The 25,334-nt window shown below is 29.1% G+C and overlaps 2 protein-coding genes across 4 annotated transcripts; both read left to right on the top strand.

Moving 5' to 3' along the window:
* The first annotated feature begins 3,149 nt into the window (after nt 1–3,149).
* On the top strand, nt 3,150–6,424 carry LOC130950421 (F-box/LRR-repeat protein 10). The gene is made up of 4 exons (XM_057878906.1): nt 3,150–3,527; nt 3,716–3,921; nt 4,129–4,222; nt 4,770–6,424. Exons 1-4 carry the CDS (start codon nt 3,366–3,368, stop codon nt 6,216–6,218), a joined length of 1,911 nt encoding a protein of 636 aa, XP_057734889.1. The 5' UTR covers nt 3,150–3,365; the 3' UTR covers nt 6,219–6,424.
* An 11,200-nt stretch (nt 6,425–17,624) lies between these two features.
* LOC130947973 (serine/threonine-protein kinase STY46-like) lies at nt 17,625–24,948 on the top strand. 3 transcript variants are annotated; one of them, XM_057876687.1, is made up of 16 exons: nt 17,625–17,957; nt 18,288–18,402; nt 19,351–19,451; nt 19,598–19,717; nt 20,059–20,113; nt 20,243–20,353; nt 20,673–20,723; nt 20,812–20,987; nt 21,098–21,205; nt 21,907–21,980; nt 22,093–22,268; nt 22,584–22,679; nt 23,507–23,587; nt 23,748–23,801; nt 24,272–24,406; nt 24,573–24,948. In XM_057876687.1, exons 1-16 carry the CDS (start codon nt 17,701–17,703, stop codon nt 24,648–24,650), a joined length of 1,788 nt encoding a protein of 595 aa, XP_057732670.1. In that variant the 5' UTR covers nt 17,625–17,700; the 3' UTR covers nt 24,651–24,948. The 3 variants fall into 3 exon arrangements, with proteins under 3 accessions (XP_057732670.1, XP_057732669.1, XP_057732671.1); XM_057876686.1 differs by having other exon boundaries at nt 22,093–22,298; XM_057876688.1 differs by having other exon boundaries at nt 18,248–18,402; nt 22,093–22,298.
* The last annotated feature ends 386 nt before the right edge of the window (nt 24,949–25,334 follow it).

Genomic DNA, 25,334 nt, shown 5'->3' with positions numbered 1-25,334 from the left:
TAACCAATTACTACTGCTACTACCACTATCTTTTTCATCCTCGTTATTATCACTCCTACCTCTATTATTTTTATTGTATAACCATACTTTATCATCATCATTATCTCCTCTACTGTCATCATCATTAATACCAATATTATCAACATTAAAGTTCTCTTCTTTTATTTTTTATTTGATGTTATTTTTTTCCTTTAAAGGTATTACAATTACTTTTTTTGCGACATCATTTTCATCAATGGTTTTTCCTTATATAACTACCATTGGTGAAAGATTTTTTCAAAAATAAACTTATTAATGGTTTGTGGAGGTTTAAAACCCCTCACAAAATACAAATAAAACTCCCACAAAACTAATTTTTGTTATTATTTAATAAATTTGTTAACAGAAGGATTGTATTGTCCCAAAATAAAAAAGTTAAGAGTCAAAATGTCTCTTTTATTTGAATAGAAATTATTTTATCCTTCGTAAAAATGTACAAAGACCAAATTAAATCTTTACTCTTAAAAGATTGTATTGTCTAATTTTTATTTTTTATTTTTTTTGTAAAAAATTACATTATTCTTTGTGTAGATAGACAATTCAATTTGGACATTTACTCTTGATTTTTTGCAATTTGATTAAGCATTCGTAACTAATAGATAATTTAAGTAGAGAATTAATTTTTTTTCTAATATCAACCAAATTTTAATTTACTTTTTTATTTTAAATATTAAATTTTAAATTTTAAATTTTAAAACATAAATTCTAAATTTTAATCCTAAATCTTTGATAAAGTTAAAAACATAATTTTATAATAAAAATATCAATATTTGTTAAAAAAACAAATTAATTTCTTTACCATTCATTGACAAACCTACAACTTAAAAACACAGTAAAAAATATACTTCTCCTTCTTTTTAATGTAAATTTTTAATAAAATTTATACCGAAATTTTCATACACAAAAAATACAAAAAGAGACTAATTTTTTAGTAATGTTTTAAATCCATTCTTAAAAAAATTTTAGTTGAACTATTTAACTCTCAACATTAATTATCAAATTAGTGTGTGTTTGGATTACAGTTTGCAAACTGAGGTTTGTATAAAATTGATTTTGTAAAATTGATTTTGTAAAATTGATTTTGTTCAAAAGTGAGTTAGTGTTAACGTGATTTATGTTTGGCAATTTTTATTCAAAATGGATTATAGTAAACTAAATATTGTTTGGATTACATTATTCAAAATCATTTTTAGATGAAAAATTACAGAAAAAGACATGAAATTAAATAATTATTTTATGTTATTTTATAATTTTATTTTAAATATTTAAATAAATTTTCATATTTTTTTAGTATTTTCAATATTTTTTAATACTCTAATAGGATTAATAGAATCATAATACAAAGTAAAAAAATATTCCATGTAAAAAAGAAATAACAATAACAATAAAAAACTCATATAAATAAAAAAAACAGAAATTTTATAAAAAACAATAATATGCATAAGAGAGTATTAGAAAAAATATTATAAAAAAAAAACAAACATATGAATAATGAAGGACATAATTGGTACATGCAACATAATTTTTAATCCAACGTGAAAAGCTAAACGGAAAAGCTAGAATTTATAGCTTCTGGTAAACGTGGTTTTAACATAGAAATCACTTCTCCGTTTAGAGGATAAAAATATTGCCAAACTCAAAGATGAAGCGTTCAAGAAGCTCAAACGCGCTTCTCTATTTTCCAACACAAATCCAAACACACCCTTAGTCTTTAACTTTTTACATTGTTAAACTTATCAATCTTCATTTAAAAGGATAAGTTATTTAGATAGAATTATTACAAACATATATTATCATATTACAACTTTTTCAAATTAAAGACGCGATTGTAATTTTTATCTATTTATATAAACTTTTATCGGATTTTAAACGTAAATCACTACTATAACCGCATTGTTGTCTATCGCTATTGCCTATAGCGATTTATGCATTTTCTTCCTCTGCTGCCTATAGGATTTTTTCCTATGTTGCGTTATTTATGTAAATTGCGACTATCAGTATCTGTTTATGTTAATTTAGAATTTGCTGCTACCAGTAACAAATTTACATAGATATGTAAAAGTTGCAGTTGCGTATTAAAAATTGTAATATAGTAATATGGGTTTGGAACCAGTTTTTAATACTCTATTTTTGTATGATATAATTTTTTACTATTATAATAAAAATTAATATTTATTTATTTATTAACTTAAAAATAACATATAAAAATTGATAACTTTTAAGTACTCTTATAATAAAAATTAATATTTATATAGGTCAATATATTGTAAATCGACAAAGTCTAGTTCAATTTACAATAGCTACCGTTTTGTATAAATTGAATTACCCTTATTCGATTTACTATGGAAATTTAAAACGAAAATTATTATAACATCTAAATCGAACAGCCTTCATTCAATTTAGTTAGAACAATGTTAAATCAAAATGGTTCAATTCGATTTACGCCTAAGACCCATTTTTCTAGAAAATTGACATAGTCTAATTCGATTTACTATTATAGCTTATAAATCGAATTAGACTAATTTGATTTATATAGTTACATGTATAGGGTGATTCACGTTATGATTTTTGTTTTGGGTGATTTACGTAAAATTGGATGGGTGTTGGTTTATTAATGTGAATTACCCTAGAAATAAAGTGAATACTCAGGTGAAGTTGACTTCACGTGAAGTTGATATTTGAGAGTCAGTTAAATAAAAATTTAGTCAAATCATCTAACGGTTCTCAAGAATCAACTTCGCCTAAAGTCAACTACACATGAATTTTCGCCATTACTCTAGAAGGGCAAACAAAATTTCTCCACAATATTTATGACAGATCAATGACAAATTCGTCACAAATCTAAACTCTAGACTAATTCGAGTTGGCCGGATTCGAATTTTATTTAAGATTCTTTTGTTGATCAATCGGTTTTACTGAATGGATAAGGTAAAATTTGAACTATTTATACTTGCTTAAGTGAATGGTAAGTGTTTCTAAAGCCCAAAAGTATAAATCTTGACGGGCCTCGTCAGCTATTACAAGTTTCTTGGTTTAGCCCAATAACCCCTGGAAGCCCACACGCACTCCAAGACTTCATGCCATTGCAACATTATCACAGTTTTCGTTTCTTCCTCTCTACATCATCATCATCATCATCATCAAGCGTTGGTTTTTATTTATGATGATTCCTTCTAGTAGTCATTTTTGTCATCGTCGTCGTCGCCATCGTCATCATCATCATCATCATCACAATCGTCTTCTAACTAAACGCATCTAAGTGGGGAATAACATCAAGCAGGTGGTGGGTCTTTTTTGGATCTGATCAGATCCAAAATCAATAGAAGATGGAAATGGAGGTGAGCCTGGATGAGCTTCCTTCGGCTCTTCTGGCCACCATAATGACCAAGCTCGACATCGCTTCAATCTGCTCCTTGGCTTCAACTTCCTCCACCTTCCGCTCCTGCGCCAAACACATCCTCTCTTTCCTTCCCACTTTCCATCTCTTGGTATGCATCAAACAAACCCTATCACTATTCTTTTCATAATTGCGTTCCCGATTCGACCAAGTTCGTTTCTTTTCTTCATATGGGTTCTTCGTTTGTAACTGCCAAAGTGGTGGATTTTCATTTGGGAGTTTCAAAAAATTCATTTTTACCCCCTTCTCTGAAAGGTTCTTGTTTTGGTTCGGTTTCAGGATATTGCGCCTTCTGGGGAGTTACTGAGGCCATTGCTACCACCGAATCGGAGCCTGAAGAGCCTCAAGGTTGATTGTGGTCGCCTTGACGATTCTGCTATACCTGTTCTGCTGAAACCCTCGTTGCATGAACTTTGCCTGCATAACTGTGCTGATTTTAGTGGCAAGCTTCTTTCTGAGATTGGGACCCGTTGCAAGGATCTAAGGTAGATTATGTTCTGCAGTGTCCTTTTCATGCGTTACTTCTTCTGGGTGGTGATGCTGAATAACATGCAAGTTGCATATGTTGCATGCTTCATATACTGAAAAGCTTCATTTGGGGATTGGTGTGTAGCTTAATTTCGTGAGTTTCATATTTCGGTGCAAGTTTGTAGTGCCGGTGTTATTGGATCTTGTTATTTACTTTCCATCAGGTCTCTCTACTTGGGTTCGGTAGCAGAAAATAGAGGGAGGGCCATTCATATTAATGATCTGGAGGAGTTACTCAGCAGCTGCTCCCAGTTGGAAGTAAGGAATAACTATAAAAACAAGCTAACAAGATATAACTAAAGTAAAAGAATGTAACCTAAGTAAAAGCTTTTCAGATTCTTAAGTAGAAATTTCTAAGTTGCCTTAGTTGATTTGCCTACTTTCGTTTTAATTTTCATCATGTTTGGATGGGAAAATATCGAAACAATAAGATCTTGTGGTTGCATTTTGATTAATCTTCACTGATCATTTCAATGATGTTGAGCTTTACCTGGCATGACTGATCACTATATTCTTTTTGTTCAAGACCATTCCTATTCCCACATTTGTTACTTTTGGAGTTTCTTGTAAATGGTATCATCTCCTTCACAATAGGAATCCAGATGAATAATTGAAATGACTAACTCCATCATAATGGCTCATTCATAATAACATGGTAAAAAATTTTCCTTATGGCCTGGCCTCCCCTGAAGTTTTTATATATTTTATGCCTTCCTTTTTCCCAACTGTAAATATACTAACATGTTTGCTGGAACTGTGGTTCTCATGCAATTAGATTTAATAAGATTTCTGATTGTTTTGCTAGGCACTTATCCTGATGTTTGATGTCTCTCTCTTTCTTCGACACAACTTTGCTCGAGTTTGGGCTTCTGCCTCTGAGAAACTTACTTCTCTTGAAATTGGTTACATTTCTGCAGTTACAGTGACTGAACTGCTTAGCCCAAATTTGGGGTCCCATCAGTCCTTAAATCATGTTCAATCATCAGTATTGCCAAGAATTCAGAAACTATGCCTTTCAGTAGACTATATAACCGATGCCATGGTTGGTACTATATCCAAAGGTCTCCCCTTGTTGACTCATTTGGATCTTCGAGATGCACCACTTATTGAACCAAGAGTTACTTTTGATCTAACCAATGCTGGCCTTCAACAAATTAATCAGCTTGGGAGATTGAAACATCTTTCATTGGTTCGAAGCCAAGAATTCCTGATTACTTACTTTCGAAGAGTAAATGATCTAGGATTACTTCTAATGGCTGACAAGTGTGCAAACATGGAGAGCATATGTCTTGGTGGCTTCTGTCGTGTCACAGATACCGGTTTCAAAACTATCCTACATTCATGCTCACGCTTATGCAAGTTTAAGGTCACTTATGGGACTCATTTAACTGATCTAGTTTTTCATGATATTTCTGCAACGTCCCTTACCTTGACACACGTGAGCTTAAGGTGGTGCAATCTGTTAACAAACCATGCAGTATATAGTTTGGCATCAAACAAGGAGCTTAAAGCTCTTGACTTGAGAGATTGTAGAAGCCTTGGGGATGAAGCTCTACGGGCCATTGGCTCTCTTCCAAAACTGAAAATGTTACTATTAGATGGGTCTGATATAACTGATGCTGGACTTTCTTACTTAAGACCATCTGTTATCAATTCGCTGTTAGTGTTGTCTCTCCGAGGGTGCAAGAGACTCACAGACAAATGCATCACGGTCCTATTTGATGGCTGTGGTATGCTGGAATTGCGAGAACTGGACCTATCCAATCTTCCTAGCCTATCAGATAATGGAGTTTTGCTGCTGGCAAAGAGTCGGATTCACTTTTCCGAACTCCGGATGCGACAATGCCCTCTGATTGGCGATACTTCAATCATGGCATTAGCTTCAATGAAGGGTGATGAGGCTGGATGGCATGGAAGCAGTCTGCGTTTATTGGATCTTTACAACTGTGGTGGCATTACACCACTAGCATTTCGGTGGTTAAAGAAACCGTATTTCCCAAGGCTTAAATGGTTGGGAGTGACTGGAAGCGTTAATAGGGACATGGTAGATGCTTTAGCTACAAGTAGACCTTTCTTGCATGTAGCATGCCATGGTGAGGAGCTTGGGGCTGATCCTTATGATATCTCAGATGGTTTATACACCCATGATTACGATGAGGTGGACGAATTTGAGCAGTGGCTTCTTGAAGCTGATGTCAATAGCGAGGATGAAGAAATGGGTGATGCTGAAAATAATGAAGTACTGGCTGTGTAATTTGTTCATTAACTGTTGTATGTGTCCATGATTGTGTGTTTGTATTTATATTTGTATTTGTATTTGTATTTATATTTTGTATGTGTGTATCTTATTCTCTGGTTAGTTGTTATTTGCCTTAGCCCATAAGGGTTTTAGCCTCTTAATACTTATTGTATGATATTAATGTATCTTAAGTAGATTAAAAGTTACATGGTTTGTCTGAATCTAATCGTGATCTGATGTTTATTTGGATATTTAGTTTTATTTCTGGTCCTCTGACTCTTAGTTGTTGTGTGATCAAACTCAAATCATGAATGATTTTTACTTGTATGGATCATTGAGTCTCACCAATCTGTATCTTTCTTTGAAAAAAAAAGGTCTTATTATGGTCTAATCTTTATTCAATAATTCTTCAATAAGGAAATATGAGTCTGCAAATGTAGGAACACCATCACTATTATAATTTTGGCCAAGAGAAATATGCTTTTTTTCAGATTGCTAGACTAGGCAGTATTTTGAGGCATGCCATAATCATCCAAACAATTTCTTCAGAAACACATCTACTGAAAAAAAAAAATACACAGCTTGGCTTTTGGTCTTCAAAAGTTAACAAAGCTCTCTTATTGTTTCTCCGTTTCATGGTTTTTGAGTGCTCGTTTTTTTGGCAATGGTTTTTTGGGTCTAATACTTTTCAGTTTTCAGGCAATGTTTTTTTCACCAAACATAGTCTCTAGGCCCAAATGATTAGTATATAGAAAAGGAAAATATCATAAACAATTAAACATGACCAAAAAAGGAAAAGAAAAAGAAAATATCATAAACAGTATTTAATATCTGCATGCTGCATTCTATTTCTCTGGTGCTAATATGATTATATAATGACCAGAGTAGCTAACATGATTGTATATGATTATATAATGTCCATTTCAAATTAGAGGGGAAGTGAAAGGCTTTTATACTTGGCACACAAGAAAGTGATAAATAGTATTCCCCCCACCCCCAAAAATAAATAAATAAATAAATGCTGTATTATTTGAAACGTGAATTGTATATATGCGTTTGTAATTGAAAATGTAATGGAATGAACACAGTTTTCATTGGTATCACTAAATACTTTGCATCCCAAGAATTATATAATAAAACCATTGCTACCATAGTATCGTTGTGCATGCAAATATCCAGTTGACATTTAAAAGCTTATAAAAAAATACAAACTTTTTTTTTTACAATATATTAAACATTGTTATTTAACTTTGACCTATTCCAGTTTATGGATTTATGATAGAATATCCAGGAATATGTACCCCCAGACAATAAAATTAAAAAATAATCAGGGTTAGATGGAGCTTAATTGGTACATGGATAAAAGAATATTCTCAATATTCTGTTATTGAAATGCTCTAAAGTACAAACAAAAAAGGAAGATCACATGGTTACAATGTGGTAAGTTAAGGGTTAATACTCAAATTCATTCCGGAAAGATTACGCGATCTTCATTTTCATCACCGAATAATTTTTTTAATCAAATTAGTCCCTAAAAGATAAAAAATAAGTCAAATTAGTCCTTTTATGAGAAAGAAAAAATAGAGAAACATATCAGCATCTAATTGCATGATTTTGAAAAATCATAGATGAAACAAGGGACACGATTCCATACTCCTTGAAGCTTTGGAGTACTAAAACTTCTTTTAAGAAGTTAGAAAGAACATTAGCATTTATGATTATTTTGTGTTTTTTATTTAAAATTTGTTTGGGCTAGCATTAAATTTTATATTGGATTCGTTTGGACTTATGGTCTGGTTGGGCTTATTATACTTTTTTATTATTTTTTTTGGTGACTATTATACTTTTTTTTATTAATATTACTCATATTAAATTATTATAACATTTAAAAAAATTATTATAATATTATAATTGAAAAAAATAAAAAAATTTAAAAATCAAAACATATTTTTAATATTAATTTTAAAAGACTAAAAGAAATCCTTTAAAATTAAAATGATTTAATTTCAATTTAAAATTTATTTAATTAAAAAGACAAAATATTCTTTTAGTATTAATATTATTTAAATATATTTAAAAAAAACCAAAATAATATTTATTTTGTGTAAGCATATTAAAAGGGAAACAAATTCTATGCCATTAGTTACTTAAAAATATTTATGAATTTAACTTTAATTTTAAAAATTTAAATTTATATGTATACTATATAACATAAAATAAATACTTCGTATACGAGAATGAATTTAATTATTGTTCTTCTTTTTAATTTTAAAAATTAATTATCTTAAGCATTTTGTATTTTAATTTTAATTTTTTATATTTAGTTCATTCCATTACACTCAAAAAATATTCTTAAACTTATTATTGAAATTTAAAAAAAATTAATATAATTTAAATAATTTATATGCATAATTTAATTAAATAGACTTAACTCTCTAATTTTTTTAAAGAGGACAAGATACAAGATTGAGACAAAAATATCCTTTTTTAAAAAATCTAGGAATTATTATTAATTTTATTGAAAAAATAAAAAACTTTAAATTTCACAAAATATTTTTTTTAGAGTTTGGGATTCGACCTAAACTAATTATCCGATATATTAAAAATAAAAATATAAATTTATATAATTTTTACCTAACCTTGATTAAACTTTAACCATCATTCATATTTTTTTATTCTTATTTTTTTCTTTGCAATTTTTTTTCTTTTTTTTTAAAGAAATCTAATTCTAATTCGATATTCAAATCAATGCAAACTGATTTGATCGGTCCAGGTTTAATTACAAAAACATATTTACACCCTAACTTCATGAGTTAAATATAATAAACAACAATTCTAGTTATAAATTTGACGATAATTTAACATTATTCTACTCTTTGAATTGTGACTACTTATTTAAAATTATTTTTAAATTTAATTTTAACTATAAAATCTAAAATTAAATTTAAATAATAACCTAAAATTGATTTAAAATAACACTGTATTAATTTTGTTCCTAATATATATTTATATATATCCTAATTAAATGGTATATTATAATATAGTTTGTTATAGATAACAAAAAGTAGTATACGTGATAAGTTTTATGAAATGAATTATAATATTAAATAAATAATTAAAATAAATAAAATTTAAAATTATTAATTAATTAAAACATAAAAATAAATCTTAAAAGATAAAAATACATCAATATGATTTAGATTGTATTGTAATGAGTTTATGAAATTCTAAAATAAAATAAATCTTAAAGATAAAAATAAAAAAATTGTTATGGAAAACAATAATTTTTTTATTTTATTTCAATAAAAAATTAATACTAATAAAACACTAATTAAAAAAAATGTTGTTTAATAGGTAAAGATATATTTTATGATTATTTTATGGTTTTTATTTAAAAATATAATTTTATGTTAGTGTTAATTTCTTAAATATAATTTTTTTTAAAAATATAATTTATTGACATTAATTGTTTGATGATGTTATTAATATATAATAAAAGTTCTATTAATAAAATACCTATTTAAAAATTGTACCAACATATATTATAATATTAATAATTTAAAGCAATTTTAAAATTCCAAACATAAAGAGAGTATTGTAACATTCACCTAATTTCAGGTTTCTACTCTCTACTTGAAAGTTCGAATTCAAAGTTCCACGAAAATGGGTGCGCGCGTGAGCGCGTGGTGTGTGCGTGGAGCTGAGTAAGCTTCAGCGGCTGCCACTCGCCGCTTCGCTGTCAATGAGTCAATGTTCATCAGTTCATCCTTTTCTCTTCTTTAACACTAACACATGGAGAGGTGCCGGATACGGTGTATAATACTACTATATATATCTATACGTATATTTATACAACTATACGTCCTTTCGTGACCTCCAAGGGTCACGTTGCCACCTCATAGCTTCCTTGTCATCTTTTTTTATCATGGGGCCCACTTCAAACTAATCAATGTCAAATAAAAGAGTAATCAAATTAACCTTTCTAAGATTAGTTGGTAGATCGCACAAATCATTAACCACTTTTATTCGTGGGTCAAAATTCAAATAAAAGTTTTATGCGAAATTCGTAACTATTCTACAGAGGTCTTTTCAACATCATTTGTCTATTTTTTTTTATTTTCTTTTTTTTTATTTGATAAATAAAATCAGTCCATAATTTTTATCATTCTATGAAGCATATATGATTATCGTAAATTTTATTAGTTATTAAAAATGACAAGTTTAACGATTAAATTCTCTAAATTTATCTATTTTTACTGTCTTGAAAAGAGTTTATGGTGATATATTTTAACCGGTCTAATATAATTTAATTTTTTATTTATGAAATTTTATCAAATCCAAAATAAGAAATAGCTATTTTTTAAAAAAATTAGATAACATTAGTCACAAAAAAATTACGTAACATTAATCTTTTTCAAAATAAAAAATTAAAATAATCCACGTGTTTGACCGGTGTCTTTGCGATGCCGAATTTCCTCATCGCATGCGATTACTCTACAGCGGTTCTAATTAATCCCTAAACTAAAGTAGAGTTTATTTGGATGTTATTAAATTATTAATTTTTTTAATATCTTTTATTTTTTAGTATATTTAATAAAATTTTAAAAATAAAAATAAAAGAATTAAAAAAATAAAAAAATTATTTAAAAAATTTATAATTTACATATTAAAAAAATAATTAAAAAATATATTTTTAATATAATAAATAAATAAATAAATTATATTGTTATATTTAAATATAATTATTAAATAAAAAGATTATATAAAATATTTAAAATAAAATTATTTTTATTTTTTAAATAAAAAATATCACTTAAAAAAATATTTTTTCATCAAATCATACCTAAACAAACTCTTAATAATAAGCTACTTGACCATATAATCTTATCTCATTAGTTGTCAATCTGATAATATTATTTAAAGAAAAATATGTATGTGATCTTTTTTATTGAAATAAATTTGTTTCTCACAATTAAAAAACATAAATTCATCTCTCAGTTTTTTTAATGTATAAAGAGATTTTTTTTTGGGGGGGTCTAATTGCTAGTTGAAAACGTGTAGAAGCCAAATTTTTTATGTGTCCGTAATGTCACTGAATTGGATCGTAGCTAAAAATTTGAGGACAAATAAATCTCAAAAGATAATAAAACATATAAATCTCTGGCATTTTCCTCTATTTTTTTTTATTCAGAGTAAACATGCAGTCCAGTCTCCGTTTATTGTTTGAAGGGCACGACAATCTCTATCCAAAAAAGGAACATTTCATTCCCTAATAAATTTATCTTAGGACAATACGATTTTTTTTTTAAATTTGTTAAATAATAATAAAAATTAGTTTTGTAAAAGTTTTAAATTTTATAAATTATTAATAATTTTTTTTAAAAATTTTTTTTATTAGTGATAATTAAGTGGAGAAGAATCATTATTAAAAATAATATCATAAAAAGAAAAAATAATAACAATACTAAATTTTTCAAAAAGAAAAAATAACATTGCACAAAACATTAGAAAAAGAAGGTGATGTTTTGGTATATTGTTATCAATGTTAATGGTGGTAGAAGAAGTAATGGTGAGGATGAAATATGATTACATAATTAAAATAGTATAATAAAAGTAAAAATTATAGGGAAAAAGATAGATAGGTCTTTGATTTTTTAAATTTTTGATAAATACATTCTTGACAAAATTTAAATGCAAAAAGGTCTTTGACTTTAACAAACGGAGAATAATTTAATCCTTTCGTCTATTTGCTTCTCATACACCAAACGGAATTGGTTGACGTGACTGAAACGATGTCCAGGTATCCGTTACGGTGTCACGCTGGAAGGAGAATAAAGTTCGAGGGACAAATAAGTTCTTGACGTCATTTTGCAAATAAAGTTAGAAGGACAAATAGGTCCTTGAGAATTTAGTTCATTATACTTCTATTATGCTTCTATTATGAGAATTTAGTTTATAAAATTATACTTGTATTTTGAAATCTAGTTAACTTGTTGTATTCTACAATTTAAATTATTTGTATTAAAATTGCAGAAATTGAGTTTGTTCTGTTTCTACTTTTTTTTTTCTTAAATTGCATTAGTTCAGTTTTAGTGCATTTGTGTATTATATTAGAATTTGTTAAATTGCATTGGTTTATTTTTCATCATACCAGCGGCATTAGTTAGTATCAGTTCATTTGTGCATCAAGTTAGCTTTAGTTCATTTGTGCATCATTCATGTATTAAGTTAGCATTAGTGCATTTGTGTATTATATTAGAACTAGTATTTTTATCCATAATAACATTACGAGAATATTTTTTTTTAAATTATAGTTCACTTTGTTCTAACAGTATAAATTATGCATGACACAAAAGATTTATAAAATCAAACTACTTTTACAAAAAAGTTGTAAGTTCACAAAAGTCTATGGCTAAGAAGACCAAGATATCTGCAGATAAAAAATTAAATAATAAGATTTTTAGTTATTATTTTTATATGAAAAAGTCTAATTTTTTATTAATAATTAATTTTAACATTCGTTATCTAAAATTTAAAATAATTTAATGTGTATACTTTTATATTTAAAATATTTTAATTGTAAAAAAATATCGGATGACATATTTTGATTTGTCAAATTACTAATATAAAATATAATTATATAGAGAGTAAAAATAGTAGAGAGAAATAAAAAATGGAGAGAGGTATATGAGAGAATTTAGGAAATGAGTTAATTAATTTTGAAAAAAAATATTTTTTCTCAATTTTAATAAGAGTGTCATGTGACACATTTGATTATTAAATTAGATAGTAATATATGATACATATAGAAGCATAGTGAACTAAATTCTCAATGACCTATTTGTTCTTCGAACTTTATTTGCAAAATAACGTCAAGGACTTATTTGTCCTTCGAACTTTATTCCCTTTTCAGCGTGGCACCGTAAGGGACACCTGGACACCGTTTCAGGCACGTCAGCCAGTTCCGTTTGGTGTATGAGTGGCAAATAGATGGAAGGATTAAATTGTCCTCCATTTGTTAAAGTTAGAGACTTGTTTGTATTTAAATTTTATCAAAAATGTATTTGTCAAAAATTTAAAAAATCAGTCTATCTTTTTCTCAAAATTATAATGCTAACGATGATAAAAAAGACATTGATAATAATAACAGTAGTTGATCCTGTTGTACAAAAGAATTTTATAAAATTTAAAATTCTCATAAATTATAAATAAAAATTTTATATTTTTTATTATTATTTAATAATTTTTTAACAAAACGTTATATTATTTCAAAATAATTTTATTAAGGATCAAATTTTTTTTAGACAAAAATTACTTTGTCGTTCGAAAAAATTAAGAGAGTGTTTACTATTTCATTCACCAGGCCACCACCATTTCTATTTCTTTTAGAACTTTATCTTCTTGTCCTGTCTTGAAAAGAATTAACGATGGTTATCTATTTTAATCGGTCTAATAGAATTTAATTATTTATTTTAAAATTCTAATCCAAAATAGCTATTTATTTATTTTTTTAATTAGGCAACATTAATCTTTTCTACCAAAAATAGTATATATTAAAAAAATCCACGTGTTTAGCCGGTGCATTTGCGATGCCGAATTTCCTCATCCCATGTGATTACTCTAAAATAATTCTACTTAATCCCCTAACTAATTTAATAATAATCTACTTAACCATATAAAATCTTATCTCATTAGTTGTCAATCTGATCTGAATATCTGATAATATTGTTTATAGGTGGAAACTCGTAATCCTTGTTGGTCATTGATTAACACACTATTATCTGTTTTAGGAAACTCCGTTTTAGGAAACTCCGTAAACAGCTTCCCAGAATAAGCACATTTTTATTGACCACATTAATTCTCCAACGCTAATATAATTATCAATTAGTTTCTTATTTTGAAAGTGAAAGAGGTGCTGACTAAGGGAGGGAGTATCTTTGTTTACTTTCTTATTTTTACTATTTATTTTACAATATATAAACAAAAACAAAAAACAAAAATAAATTAAATAACTCATGAATCTTTCTCTTAATTAAGTTTATTATAACAAATATTAGTTAATTATTTAAAAATGAAATTTTAGGGTAATAGATTTTTCCAGACACTGAAATAAACTATTTGTTAAATGTTTTGATCTGCATAAAATAAAATTCTTATATACAGTAATCCAAACAAATAAATGTTTGAACCAAACTCACATTTTTTTGGGAATAAATATTGATGAAAATAAAGTAACATGTGCAATATCTATAAAGATAAAAATACTAATTTTAAAATCTTAAAAGAAAAAAACGTTATTATTGACAAGACACATACAGTTGACATGCATGGGCGTATGGCGAACTTATCCAAATGAATGGACACCAGAATATGCCACTTCACCCCTTTTCATTTTCAACTATATGTTATGGTTGTGTCTAATAATGATAAAATAATTGGAGAGTTAATATTTAAAAATTAAAATAGTTCTTAAGTTTATAGTCGAATTTTAGTGTTATTTTTTAATTTAAATTCATTTTAAATTTGTCTCTAAATTTAATAATAGTCGTCCATAAATTTATATTCAAATTTTAGTATTGTCTTTGAATTTAAAATCATTTTAAATTTGTCTTTAAACTTAATAACAGTTGTCTATAAAATACTTTCTCACGAAGAAATGATGATGTAATTTGATAGAAATCACGCTGAAAGTCACGCTAAATTAGTAAAATGTCATCGTTTTATTTTTTGCACCTAAATAAAACATAAACGACATTATTTAGGGTATTTTGAGGAGTGTAAATAGGCAGGAATTAAAATCCTCAAAATACCCTAAAAAATATAATTTCTATTCAGTTTGGGTGTCAAAAATAAAACGGCAATATTTTATCAGTATAGCGTAACTTTTTGTCCAATCACATCATTATTCCATCACAAAAAAAATCTAAAAAATGACTATTATTAAATTCAAAACAAATTTAAAACAATTTTAAATTTAAAAATAATATTAAAATTAGACTACAAAAGACCTCATAATTTTATAATCTTCCCTCCCTTCTTGGTTTGTCACAGTTAAAAATAAATAATGTTTATAGGCTTATAGCACTGAGTATTGTGGGATCCCAGAATTTTTTATTGGGCAGGTGGGTGGTGGTCTTGCTCGTTGGGTCGCATCCCGATTATTCCAGATGGAGTACTCAACATGTATAAGGAAAATAATGTTACATTTATTAATTAATTAACATAGGTATCTTTTACTTTACATTGATACAATCATACAACTGTTTTTTCACCTTTTGATATTCTCATTCGCAAACTTATATATTCAATCATTTTAGGTCATTTAAATAAGTAACAAAAATCACTATTATTTTAACTATATATTTAATTTATATTTTTCAAACATATTTTAAACTTTTAATAAATTTTTTGTATAATGTAAATTTTACATAAATTTATAACAATCTCATTTTCATATAAAAATATCGAGAGTATCTCCTATATCATAAAGTTTTAAACAATCAATAATAAAAAGGTACCACAAAAGTGCAACCCCATCGCATCACATGGACTTGCAGTATCCTTTTATGTCCCTGTATATATTGCATAAAAAAAATCAACAATATTTACCCAAATTAAGAATACGAGAATGATCCTAATAAGCAAGTTACGGTGATGCAATGGTAATAAAAGGAAAGAAGACAAGGATCAATAATTATGTTACATCTTTGGGAGACCTGCTATATATCCCTATATAGATGGTCAAGGGATGAATAATGAACCATATCTGGCCCCATACGTGATTTCTGCTATCAATTAAAGCTCCTTTCATGTTACCCATTCTGCCACCTCATTAGTTATATAATGTCGAATTTAAATCTCATTATATATCCAATAATTTATTAGTTAACAATAAATTTTTAAATAAAATTTAAATTTACGACATATTAATTTTTAGTCTATTAAATTTAAAAAATATTATAGATAACAAATAAAGTTATTAGTCATATTGTAAATACAAGGTACAATTCTTCAAGCACATGTTATACAATATATATAAATAAAAAAGGAAGTTAGGTATATATATTTTTATGGATAGTGATCAAAAATTCAAAATAGAGAAGGAAAATAGGTGAGATATATATATATATATATATATATATATATATATATATAGTAAGGAGTTTCAATAATGTGTATGACAAATTTGATCTAAAGTTCATTATTATAGTTTATTACCAATAACACAAAGAACGAAGTTCATCCAATCCATAGTTTTCCCAAAGACTAATCCATAGTTACACACATGATAATTTACCTGAGAAACAAACGTTACACACTAAGTAAAATTATAAATTATTTGGTCAAGAAAACGATAGTGCAGTTCTAATTTGAATTTCGCACATAGAGATTAAATGAGTGCTAATTAAAACCAATTGGATTAGATTGTATATATTTTTTCAAGTGAAAAAATCGTATATACTACTTGTATAAAAAATATACATATCAATATCAATTATATATTATTATTGACAAAAATTATTTTTTGATTTCCTATTATTTTAAAACCATAAATATCTTTTAAATTATTGTAAACACAAATAATATTTTATTTTTTATATGATATTGTATTAAATTATGTTAAATATGTTATATTTAGTTTTAGAATAAAAATTCACTCAAAAGAGATATATGATTAGTCCCGCCACCGTCCACAACTATTTTCTTAATTACCAAGTTTTTCAAAAATAAAATGCATAAAAAAGAACACCAAAAATACAAGAGATATTTTAAAAAAAGAAAATGGTTTCAATGTTATTTTCTATTTTATTAAGTTGAATCTGTTATACTTTTGAGATCTGCGTATAATCACATAAGCATAATGTGCTGCCAACTGCTATTTATAAAACTGTAATAATGTAATAATACTAATGAATTTTATTGAGGATATTAGTATAAAAATCTTATTATTATTAAGAAAAAAAAATCCTAAACAGTTCTGACAATTATCTTAAAAAATAATGAGATTTTTAATAAAAAAATTTAATCTGATTTTTAATGTTATCTTTTTTACAGGGTTAATCATTTTAAAAATTATATATATTAAAGAACGAGTTGGATATTTTTTTTGGATCTTGATGTTCTTTTGAGGTAATTGTCATAGATTTAAATCTTCTAAAGTTTAAATTTTACTTTAAAAAGTAAAGTGTGATCTCTCACTATTGATTTCACATGTGGGACTAAAAATAAATATAAAAGAGAAAATATTTAAAGTAGAAGTCACACTTTATTCTCTAAAATAAAATTCAAATTTTAAGGGATCCAAATTCAATTATTAGAGATCGATGAAATATTCACTCAATTATTAATGAATTAATTGTATTTATAGAGAAATATAAATAAATGTAAATGTAAATGTAAATGATAAAGCGAGGTCGGGAGAGAAAGAGTGTCGTTCATTCACTCGTTCACGTGAAACGGCCAATAAGCGCATCATCGACATTTTGTGTTGCCTTCGATGCTGATGGTGGCGATGCACGACAACGATACCTGCGCCACAGCCACCGCCACCGACACGGGATTGAACCACCACGTTCCTCCCGCTCCGTCCACTGCCTCCACCTCCTCCTCGCCGGCGCACACCCGCCAGCAGCGCCAGAGGCTCGAAGTCTACAATGAGGTCCTTCGTCGCCTCAAGGATTCCGGCGTCTCCGAAGCTATGCAGCCTGGCTTCGACGATCAGCTCTGGAACCACTTCAACCGCCTCCCTGCACGGTTCTCCATCCTCTCTCTCTCTCTCTCTCTCTCTCTCAACGTCGTCACGTTTATTCATGTTCATATATACGCATAATTCTTCGTCGTTTAATCTGAATCTTATTTCGCTCTTACTGTGTATCTGAGGTTTTGGCAGTAGATTGATTTCAGCGGAATTAACTGTTGATGATTTCATTTCGATTTTTATTTGTTGTTATGTTTGAATAAATCCTTGTGTACGGAGGATAAACCCGTGGCTTACTTAAATTCTGGTGTTTTTGTCGTTTTGTTAATGTGATATTGTTGATTAGGTCTGCGATTTGACGAGGAGATGCGTGGTGTTAAATGCAGGTACGCGCTGGATGTGAATGTTGAGAGAGCCGCGGATGTTCTTATGCACAAGAGATTGCTGCATTTGGCTCACGATCCTGTTAATAGGCCTGCAATTGAAGTTCGCTTAGTACAGGTTTAGCTCAACTCTGTTACTCTCAGCTTTGTTCTTCATTTTTTCTCATGAATTCACGCTTTAGTGGTGTTATTTAGTTTAGAGTCAGGCATTGCATGTGAATCAGTTTTTAGCCTTTGTCTGTCTGATGAATTTCTTGGCTCACATGCAGCACCGAAACAGTTTGGTATATAGTCATGGTTTGATCATGCTATATTCTTTTATAAGATTTGATGCTGGTATAGTTTGGGTGAAGCATGTATGTTTAGAAATCATATTCAGGTTCCCATTATAATGCTTTGTTAGAGTTTGATCCTGTGAGCTCTTGCTTGTAACCTGTGTAAAATTAGGAAAGGACTGTTTGGATAGTCACATCCAGATGCGTTTCTGATCTATATGTGATTTGAAGTTGACTTGATTACTTTCGGTATTAGGCCTACTGGTCAGAGGGTGTAATGCTGAAAGCAGAAGAGAAAAAGTAAAAGAAATGATGATTTCATATGTAGAATATTCCATTCATCATCATGAATAAGTTTGTGCTTCAAACTGCAAATGCTTCCAATTTTAACTTATGGGCCATACATGGTTAACGGTTTTAGTTGCCATTAGCTTATTGCCACTTATATGTTGGCTCACTTTGAATTTCAACATGTATCCATGTAGCATTATTGACCGTTGTTTCAAGCCATAAATGTGTCAGCCTCTTCCTTTGAATGTTTTTTTTTCTTGTTTTTTTTTTCCCTGCAAGCTAGTCTACTTCTCAGGTTGACTTGCCTAAGGATTATTTCTTGCCAAGCTATGAAGATGTAATGTTCATAACTCTGAATTTGTAAATATTGTACCTTTTTCGTTTTATTCAATTGTGTTCATGCCTCGAGTCTCATTTTTTTATATTTTGAGTGGTATTATTTGTTCCAATCATCTCATTCCATAAGGTATTATCATTTGGGGACTGGAATCTTGGTGCAGGTTCCTCCTGTAACTGATGCAAACTCAGCTTATACTGTCCAGTCGGATGCAATTGAAAATGAATCATATCAAAGCTCCCCAAAGTACTCTAGCGGACAGAGGTATTATTTCATCCTTTCGTTTTTGGGATTTCATAAAATTTTGCTATACTTTTTGCTATCCTCTTCAGTACTCTTGATTATTCTATTTATTTTGGTTGATGCCTGTGATCAGCAGCCTTATTTTTTTTTAATTATTTTGTTTTTAGTATACATCCACCTCCTGCTTTTGGTTCTTCTCCTAATCTTGAAGCACTGGCTCTTGAAGCAAGTAATCCTGAAGAAATTGATGAGGAACATTCTGTACATGCCAGTGCACAATATTCACGGTAAACTTTCTATTGCAATTTTTTTCTAGGCCTAAGCTTGGAAATTTTATTTGAACCATGACTTAGAATATAGGTCAAATATGTTTTTCTTTACAATTCAAGGTAAATTTTAATTTGTGTCTTAGTCTGGTAATGACGCTTGCATTTTTTTTCCCGTTGGAAATCATATACAATACAATTTTAAGAATTATCAACCAAAGATGCCTGGGTAAATTGTATGATGTGTAAAAGAGCATCAATAAAATTGAGATGATTTATGAAGTTTCTAGTCCTTAGATTGAATTTTGAATTAGTTTATTTATTTGATATATTGAACATCTGTGTCATCCAAAATGATGTAGGCCCATGCATGAAATCACCTTCTCAACTGATGACAAACCAAAGCTTCTCAGTCAGGTAAATAAGAACTTTTCTATTCAAACATCCCCGTTCATATATGCATATAAATTCCTACTCCGTTAATTAAGATAAAGTTAGAACCTGCATGACAATGAGAGTACCTCACAAGTCTGGTTCCCTCTGCAGTTAACTGCTTTGCTTGCTGAGATTGGACTGAACATCCAAGAGGCCCATGCCTTTTCCACAACTGATGGCTACTCGTTAGATGTGTTTGTTGTTGATGGATGGCCCTATGATGTATGTATCTAGATAATAATTTACATCAATTTCTTGGGTGAACTTGTGCATTAAAAAATGAGCAAAATTTTCTGAACTTTATTGTTGTTGATCAATATATTTATTTTGAAAGGCATAATATTCCAATCCAATTTCATCTAAACGTTGTTCCAGCAACCATAGTAGCTCAAAGCAGCATCTTTCATATTCTGTAATCTCTTAATACTTTATTGTGTGATTCTATATGCTATCACTCATTCATGTTGTTACTGGTTTAGATTACTAGAGATTATATACTTATATTCATACAACTTTGCTTGATGAATTTGTATTTTAATAGGAAACAGAGAAGCTTAAAACAGCGTTGGAAAAGGAGGTCATAAAGATTGAGGTAAATGTGGCACGTAATTATGTATATAAATACTGCTACAGTCAATTTCACTAATTTTATTAATTGAAGTTTTGATCACTGCTTTCAGAGGAGGTCAATGTCGAGTAGGCAATCAGTATCTTCTGTTGGCGAAGATGAACAAGCAAGGATGAAAAGTGAATCTGATCAGTTGAATATACCTAACGATGGGACAGATGTTTGGGAGATAGATCCCAAGCATTTGAAAATTGGAACTCAAATTGCGTCTGGGTCATATGGTGAACTGTGAGTACATAAATTATGGATTTTCTTTTTTTAATAGTTCAGATGTAGATATTCTCACTAGGTGTTGCTATGGTTTCAATTTCATCTAATCAGCTCTACTATTAAACCAGATTTAAAGGTATATATTGTAGCCAGGAAGTAGCCATTAAAATTCTCAAGCCTGAGCATGTAAATTCAGATTTGCAGAGAGAGTTTGTGCAGGAAGTGTACATCATGAGGTTTGCTCCATTAAATTTGTTCATTCTGATCATCTGAAGTCTATCTACTGTTTCATTGAGAGTCTTTTTGCATGTCCAAACTTGATCATGAAAATTTAGTTGTCCTAGAAAATTACTGTGAAGAAAGTAGAGGTTTAAAAAAATTTGTCTCCTCATATATCATTCTATGATTGAAAACTTTAGAATTCTTCTGTCTCTGATACTTTTTGTTTTGAACCCTTGATAACTATTATGAAGACACCTGTTAATAGAACACTCCCTTTCCATTTTCTCATTAAAGTTGGGTACATCTGCTGAGCATTTCCAAAATTATGATAGTATAATTCTTTTGCCCATGATTATAATTCACCACCTTTAGATGTGAAGTTTGTGACAATTCCATTACTGGATTTCTGCCTTTCATTTTGACTGTTTGGTGACGGAACGTGCTTAGGATCAGTGTTTTTTTTCCCTGGTAAAATTGGGTGAAGAACAAGAAAGTCAATTCAAATAATAAGAGGAATTTTACCAAAATGAATGTTACAATTAACTTGTGCACCCTCCATATGGAAGTTCCAAAAGTTAGTTATTACCTTTGGATTATTCTCTATTTACTTGGTGTTTGGGGACAGAACATGTGAACTCTCGACCATTATAGTTTTCTGTTGTTTATTTAACCAAATGGCTTATGTACGTATTATACTCTCTGCTGCTACTTGCAGAAAGGTTCGACACAAAAATGTTGTACAATTTATAGGAGCTTGTACCAAGCCCCCACGCTTATGCATAGTTACAGGTGAAATCGAATGAATTCCATTTTTCTGTGGAATAATTGATTAGATGTAATGTCATTTATATTTTTAGTAATTGTCAACCATACTCACTGTTGTTTCTTCCTCAAATTTCAGAATTTATGTCCGGTGGTAGTGTGTATGACTACTTACATAAGCGGAAGGGTAGTTTTAAATTTCCTACCTTGCTCAAAGTTGCAATTGATGTTGCTAAAGGAATGAACTACTTGCACCAGCATGAGATAATCCATAGAGATTTGAAAGCTGCCAATCTTTTGATGGATGAAAATGGTGTACGATGTTTCGTTCAACCTGCTTTTTGTGTGTGTTCTTCTTAATTCTATTCCATTGGCTTTTCAACAAGAAAGATTCTTGGATGAACATAAGTCTAGTATTATATATTTAGACACATTCGTAAAAATAGTCAGTGAAGTTGTACAAGTAAATTTATCTTAAATAAAGTTAAATGAACCCACTTTTAATGTGAGTTTTAGACGGGTGTTTATACAAGAATCTCTTTTTCTGCTCTTTCTCATGTTAGACCTTGACTTTCGCCTAATATAGGGTTGGCATACAGAAGTGTAAGTCACATAGATATTGCATTGCAGATTGTAAAAGTTGCTGATTTTGGGGTTGCTAGAGTTAAAGCTCAGTCAGGAGTTATGACAGCAGAAACTGGAACGTATCGGTGGATGGCTCCAGAAGTAAGATAATTTCCTCATAATACTTTATTTTAATATTTCGTCATAATATTATTAGGTTCATGTAGATGTAGTTTGCAGGATCCTATTGGGCTTTTATTTTTTTGGGTGGCGAAGTATTAGCCTTTTCAACTATTATTTGTTTACTTGTAAAGTTTTTATTGTCCTCTATTCCAGAAAAAAAGATGTTATGTTGCTGATGGGTTTTTAATTTGTATCTCATATAATTGATTATTAGATAAATGTATTCTTGACCAAAAACGAAGCCTACATAAATGCATTCGACCCAAAAAAAAGAAACTACATATATGAATCTCATTGTAACACTGTTTTTGGTTTGACTTTATGTTACCATCTGTGATCCAAGAAAAAAATAAAAGAATTTATGTTACCATCTTTCTACAAAGTTATACACTGCCAACATTTTTGTATAGTTAAATTTTCTTGATGTTTTGGCATGATAGGAAAAGGATGCCGAAGCATTATACTTTAAAATAACCATCGTCATCGAGTTATTGGTAGAAAATTTTCTTTAATTAAGAATGTAAAATTATAGTCCTAATTCCTTTGTCAAATATATGTATAATCCTGTATTACTGTAACTTGACGTTGCTGTATAATGAGTCTAAGATCAAAAAGGAGAATTTCAGGGATCAGACTCTGATTGGACCAATGTTCATTAAAAAAATAACAGTTCTAAATTCTAACTAGCAACTAATATGTTGTATCGATTTCATTTCTTTTTAAAAATTTCTTTTGGTAATTAAATGGAAGATATTATCCATCTTGCCAAAAACTTCTCTTACCTTGACTCCTCCTTTGCATTGAAGGTTATAGAACACAAACCGTACGATCACAAGGCTGATGTATTTAGTTTTGGAATTGTTTTATGGGAGTTGCTTACTGGAAAGGTATTTCTTATTTCTTCAACCTTATAACTTTTAGGTTATTGGTCCTCATATAAATTTGTATTTGTAGCCGGCCCCATCTAGTGGGACAAGGCTTTGTTGTTGTTGTTGTATATAAATTTGTATTTGTTTTATTTACTTTTTATTTTTCTTTTCTTGTTAGCTTCCCTACGAATATTTGACGCCTCTACAAGCAGCAATAGGAGTGGTTCAAAAGGTAATTTTCTTAGCTAAAGTTAAACTACCTGTCAAAAGATAAAATTCCCTAGGTGGCTTTATATTAATATATGATTGACTAGTAATCCATATCTTGTATAGATAATAGTAAGGTAGCAGTATTATCTTCACTAAATTACCATTTTTACTCACAAAAGAGTAGAATGCTAACAATTCTAACAGTCTAAAATTTAGATAGGTTTTGATTGACAAAATTATCCAACCTTTCAGATAGGTAGTTGGTGTTAAAAAACACGAAGAAGAAGAAAAAAAGGTATATTTAGGAAGAAAATAATTACTCAAATGAAATCAACACCTGATGGTTAGATAATTATGTCAACCGAGACTTATTTTGTATGGATATGTTATTTTAAATATTAAATGGTTAAAATTATCAGCGTTTTCATATTTAATGTATAGAAATAGTAAATTATACTATTATCTTTTACGGAAACTTTGGATGAATTTCAGGGTTTACGACCAACCATCCCCAAGAACACACATCCAAATTTTGTTGAGCTTCTTGAGAGGTCTTGGCAGCAAGATCCTGCATTGAGACCTGATTTTGCAGAAATCATTGAGATCTTGCAGCAGTTAGCTAAGGAGGTATAACTAGCTTGCTTTATTTGGTTAATTTCTATTTTCTTAAAGCATTAGGAATACTCAATCATTTAGTAGATTTTCATGTCTATTTTGTCATTAATAACCCCCTATATTCTCTGATGATATCGTATTACCGTAATTCTTACACTTTGGTTGTATGTGAAACAAGGTTGGGGATGAAGGAGAGGAGCGGCGCAAGGATAAAACGGGAGGATTTCTGTCTGTTCTTAGAAGAGGTCATCACTGACAATTGACAAACATCATCAATTTTATTATTGTTTATCGATGATGTCCATAACATGCTCATCATATAGCTTAGCATTATAAGCACAAATTAAAGCTAGCGGGGGTTAATATTTCCCATTTATTTTTTAAAATTTTACGTTGATGACATGTACAGTTTTTCTTCATATTTTCTGATCGCTTCATGGTAGATTAAGCATATCGAAAACGTTTAGTCAGTAGTTACGTTATCCATCAAGTCTTTTCTTTTTACTTCGGTACTTGTTAGTTTATATCTTTAAGTAGGTGACCCATTAGCAGCATAAGTTATATTTATTTTTATTAATGTAATAACTTATATTTATTTTTAATATTTTATAGTTTAACTAGCTATGAAAATATTTGATTTAATACTTATATATATATTTCATTATTAATGATACAAATATTATAATTTATAAAGGATGTATAGTGTCACGAGGTACTCGTGTAATTGGGGAATTATGTGGAAGTAGATTGTGACGCTTATATAGTTGTCTGTCTTTATTCATTGGCTGAACATCGATTATTGTTGCGTGTTTACGTATGTCTAAGCACCATCCATTATTTAAGTTGAAAATGACAATTATATATAAAATATAAAATAAGAATTTGATATTTTCTGTCTAAAAATTCAACATAGACTATCTGAGACCATTCGCGCTCCTGA

Source organism: Arachis stenosperma, chromosome 9, assembly GCF_014773155.1.
Source record: "Arachis stenosperma cultivar V10309 chromosome 9, arast.V10309.gnm1.PFL2, whole genome shotgun sequence".
NCBI lineage: Eukaryota > Viridiplantae > Streptophyta > Magnoliopsida > Fabales > Fabaceae > Arachis > Arachis stenosperma.
This window is presented reverse-complemented; position numbering and strand designations above follow the sequence as displayed.

Coding starts and splice junctions, on each gene's coding strand:
- LOC130947973 (XM_057876686.1), top strand. CDS start 17,701: ATGCTGATGGTGGCGATGCACGACAACGATACCTGCGCCACAGCCACC. Junction 21,206..21,906: donor CAGGAAGTGTACATCATGAG/GTTTGCTCCATT, acceptor TGCTACTTGCAG/AAAGGTTCGACACAAAAATG. Junction 24,407..24,572: donor TGCAGCAGTTAGCTAAGGAG/GTATAACTAGCT, acceptor ATGTGAAACAAG/GTTGGGGATGAAGGAGAGGA.
- LOC130950421 (XM_057878906.1), top strand. CDS start 3,366: ATGGAAATGGAGGTGAGCCTGGATGAGCTTCCTTCGGCTCTTCTGGCC. Junction 3,528..3,715: donor TTCCCACTTTCCATCTCTTG/GTATGCATCAAA, acceptor GTTCGGTTTCAG/GATATTGCGCCTTCTGGGGA. Junction 3,922..4,128: donor ACCCGTTGCAAGGATCTAAG/GTAGATTATGTT, acceptor ACTTTCCATCAG/GTCTCTCTACTTGGGTTCGG.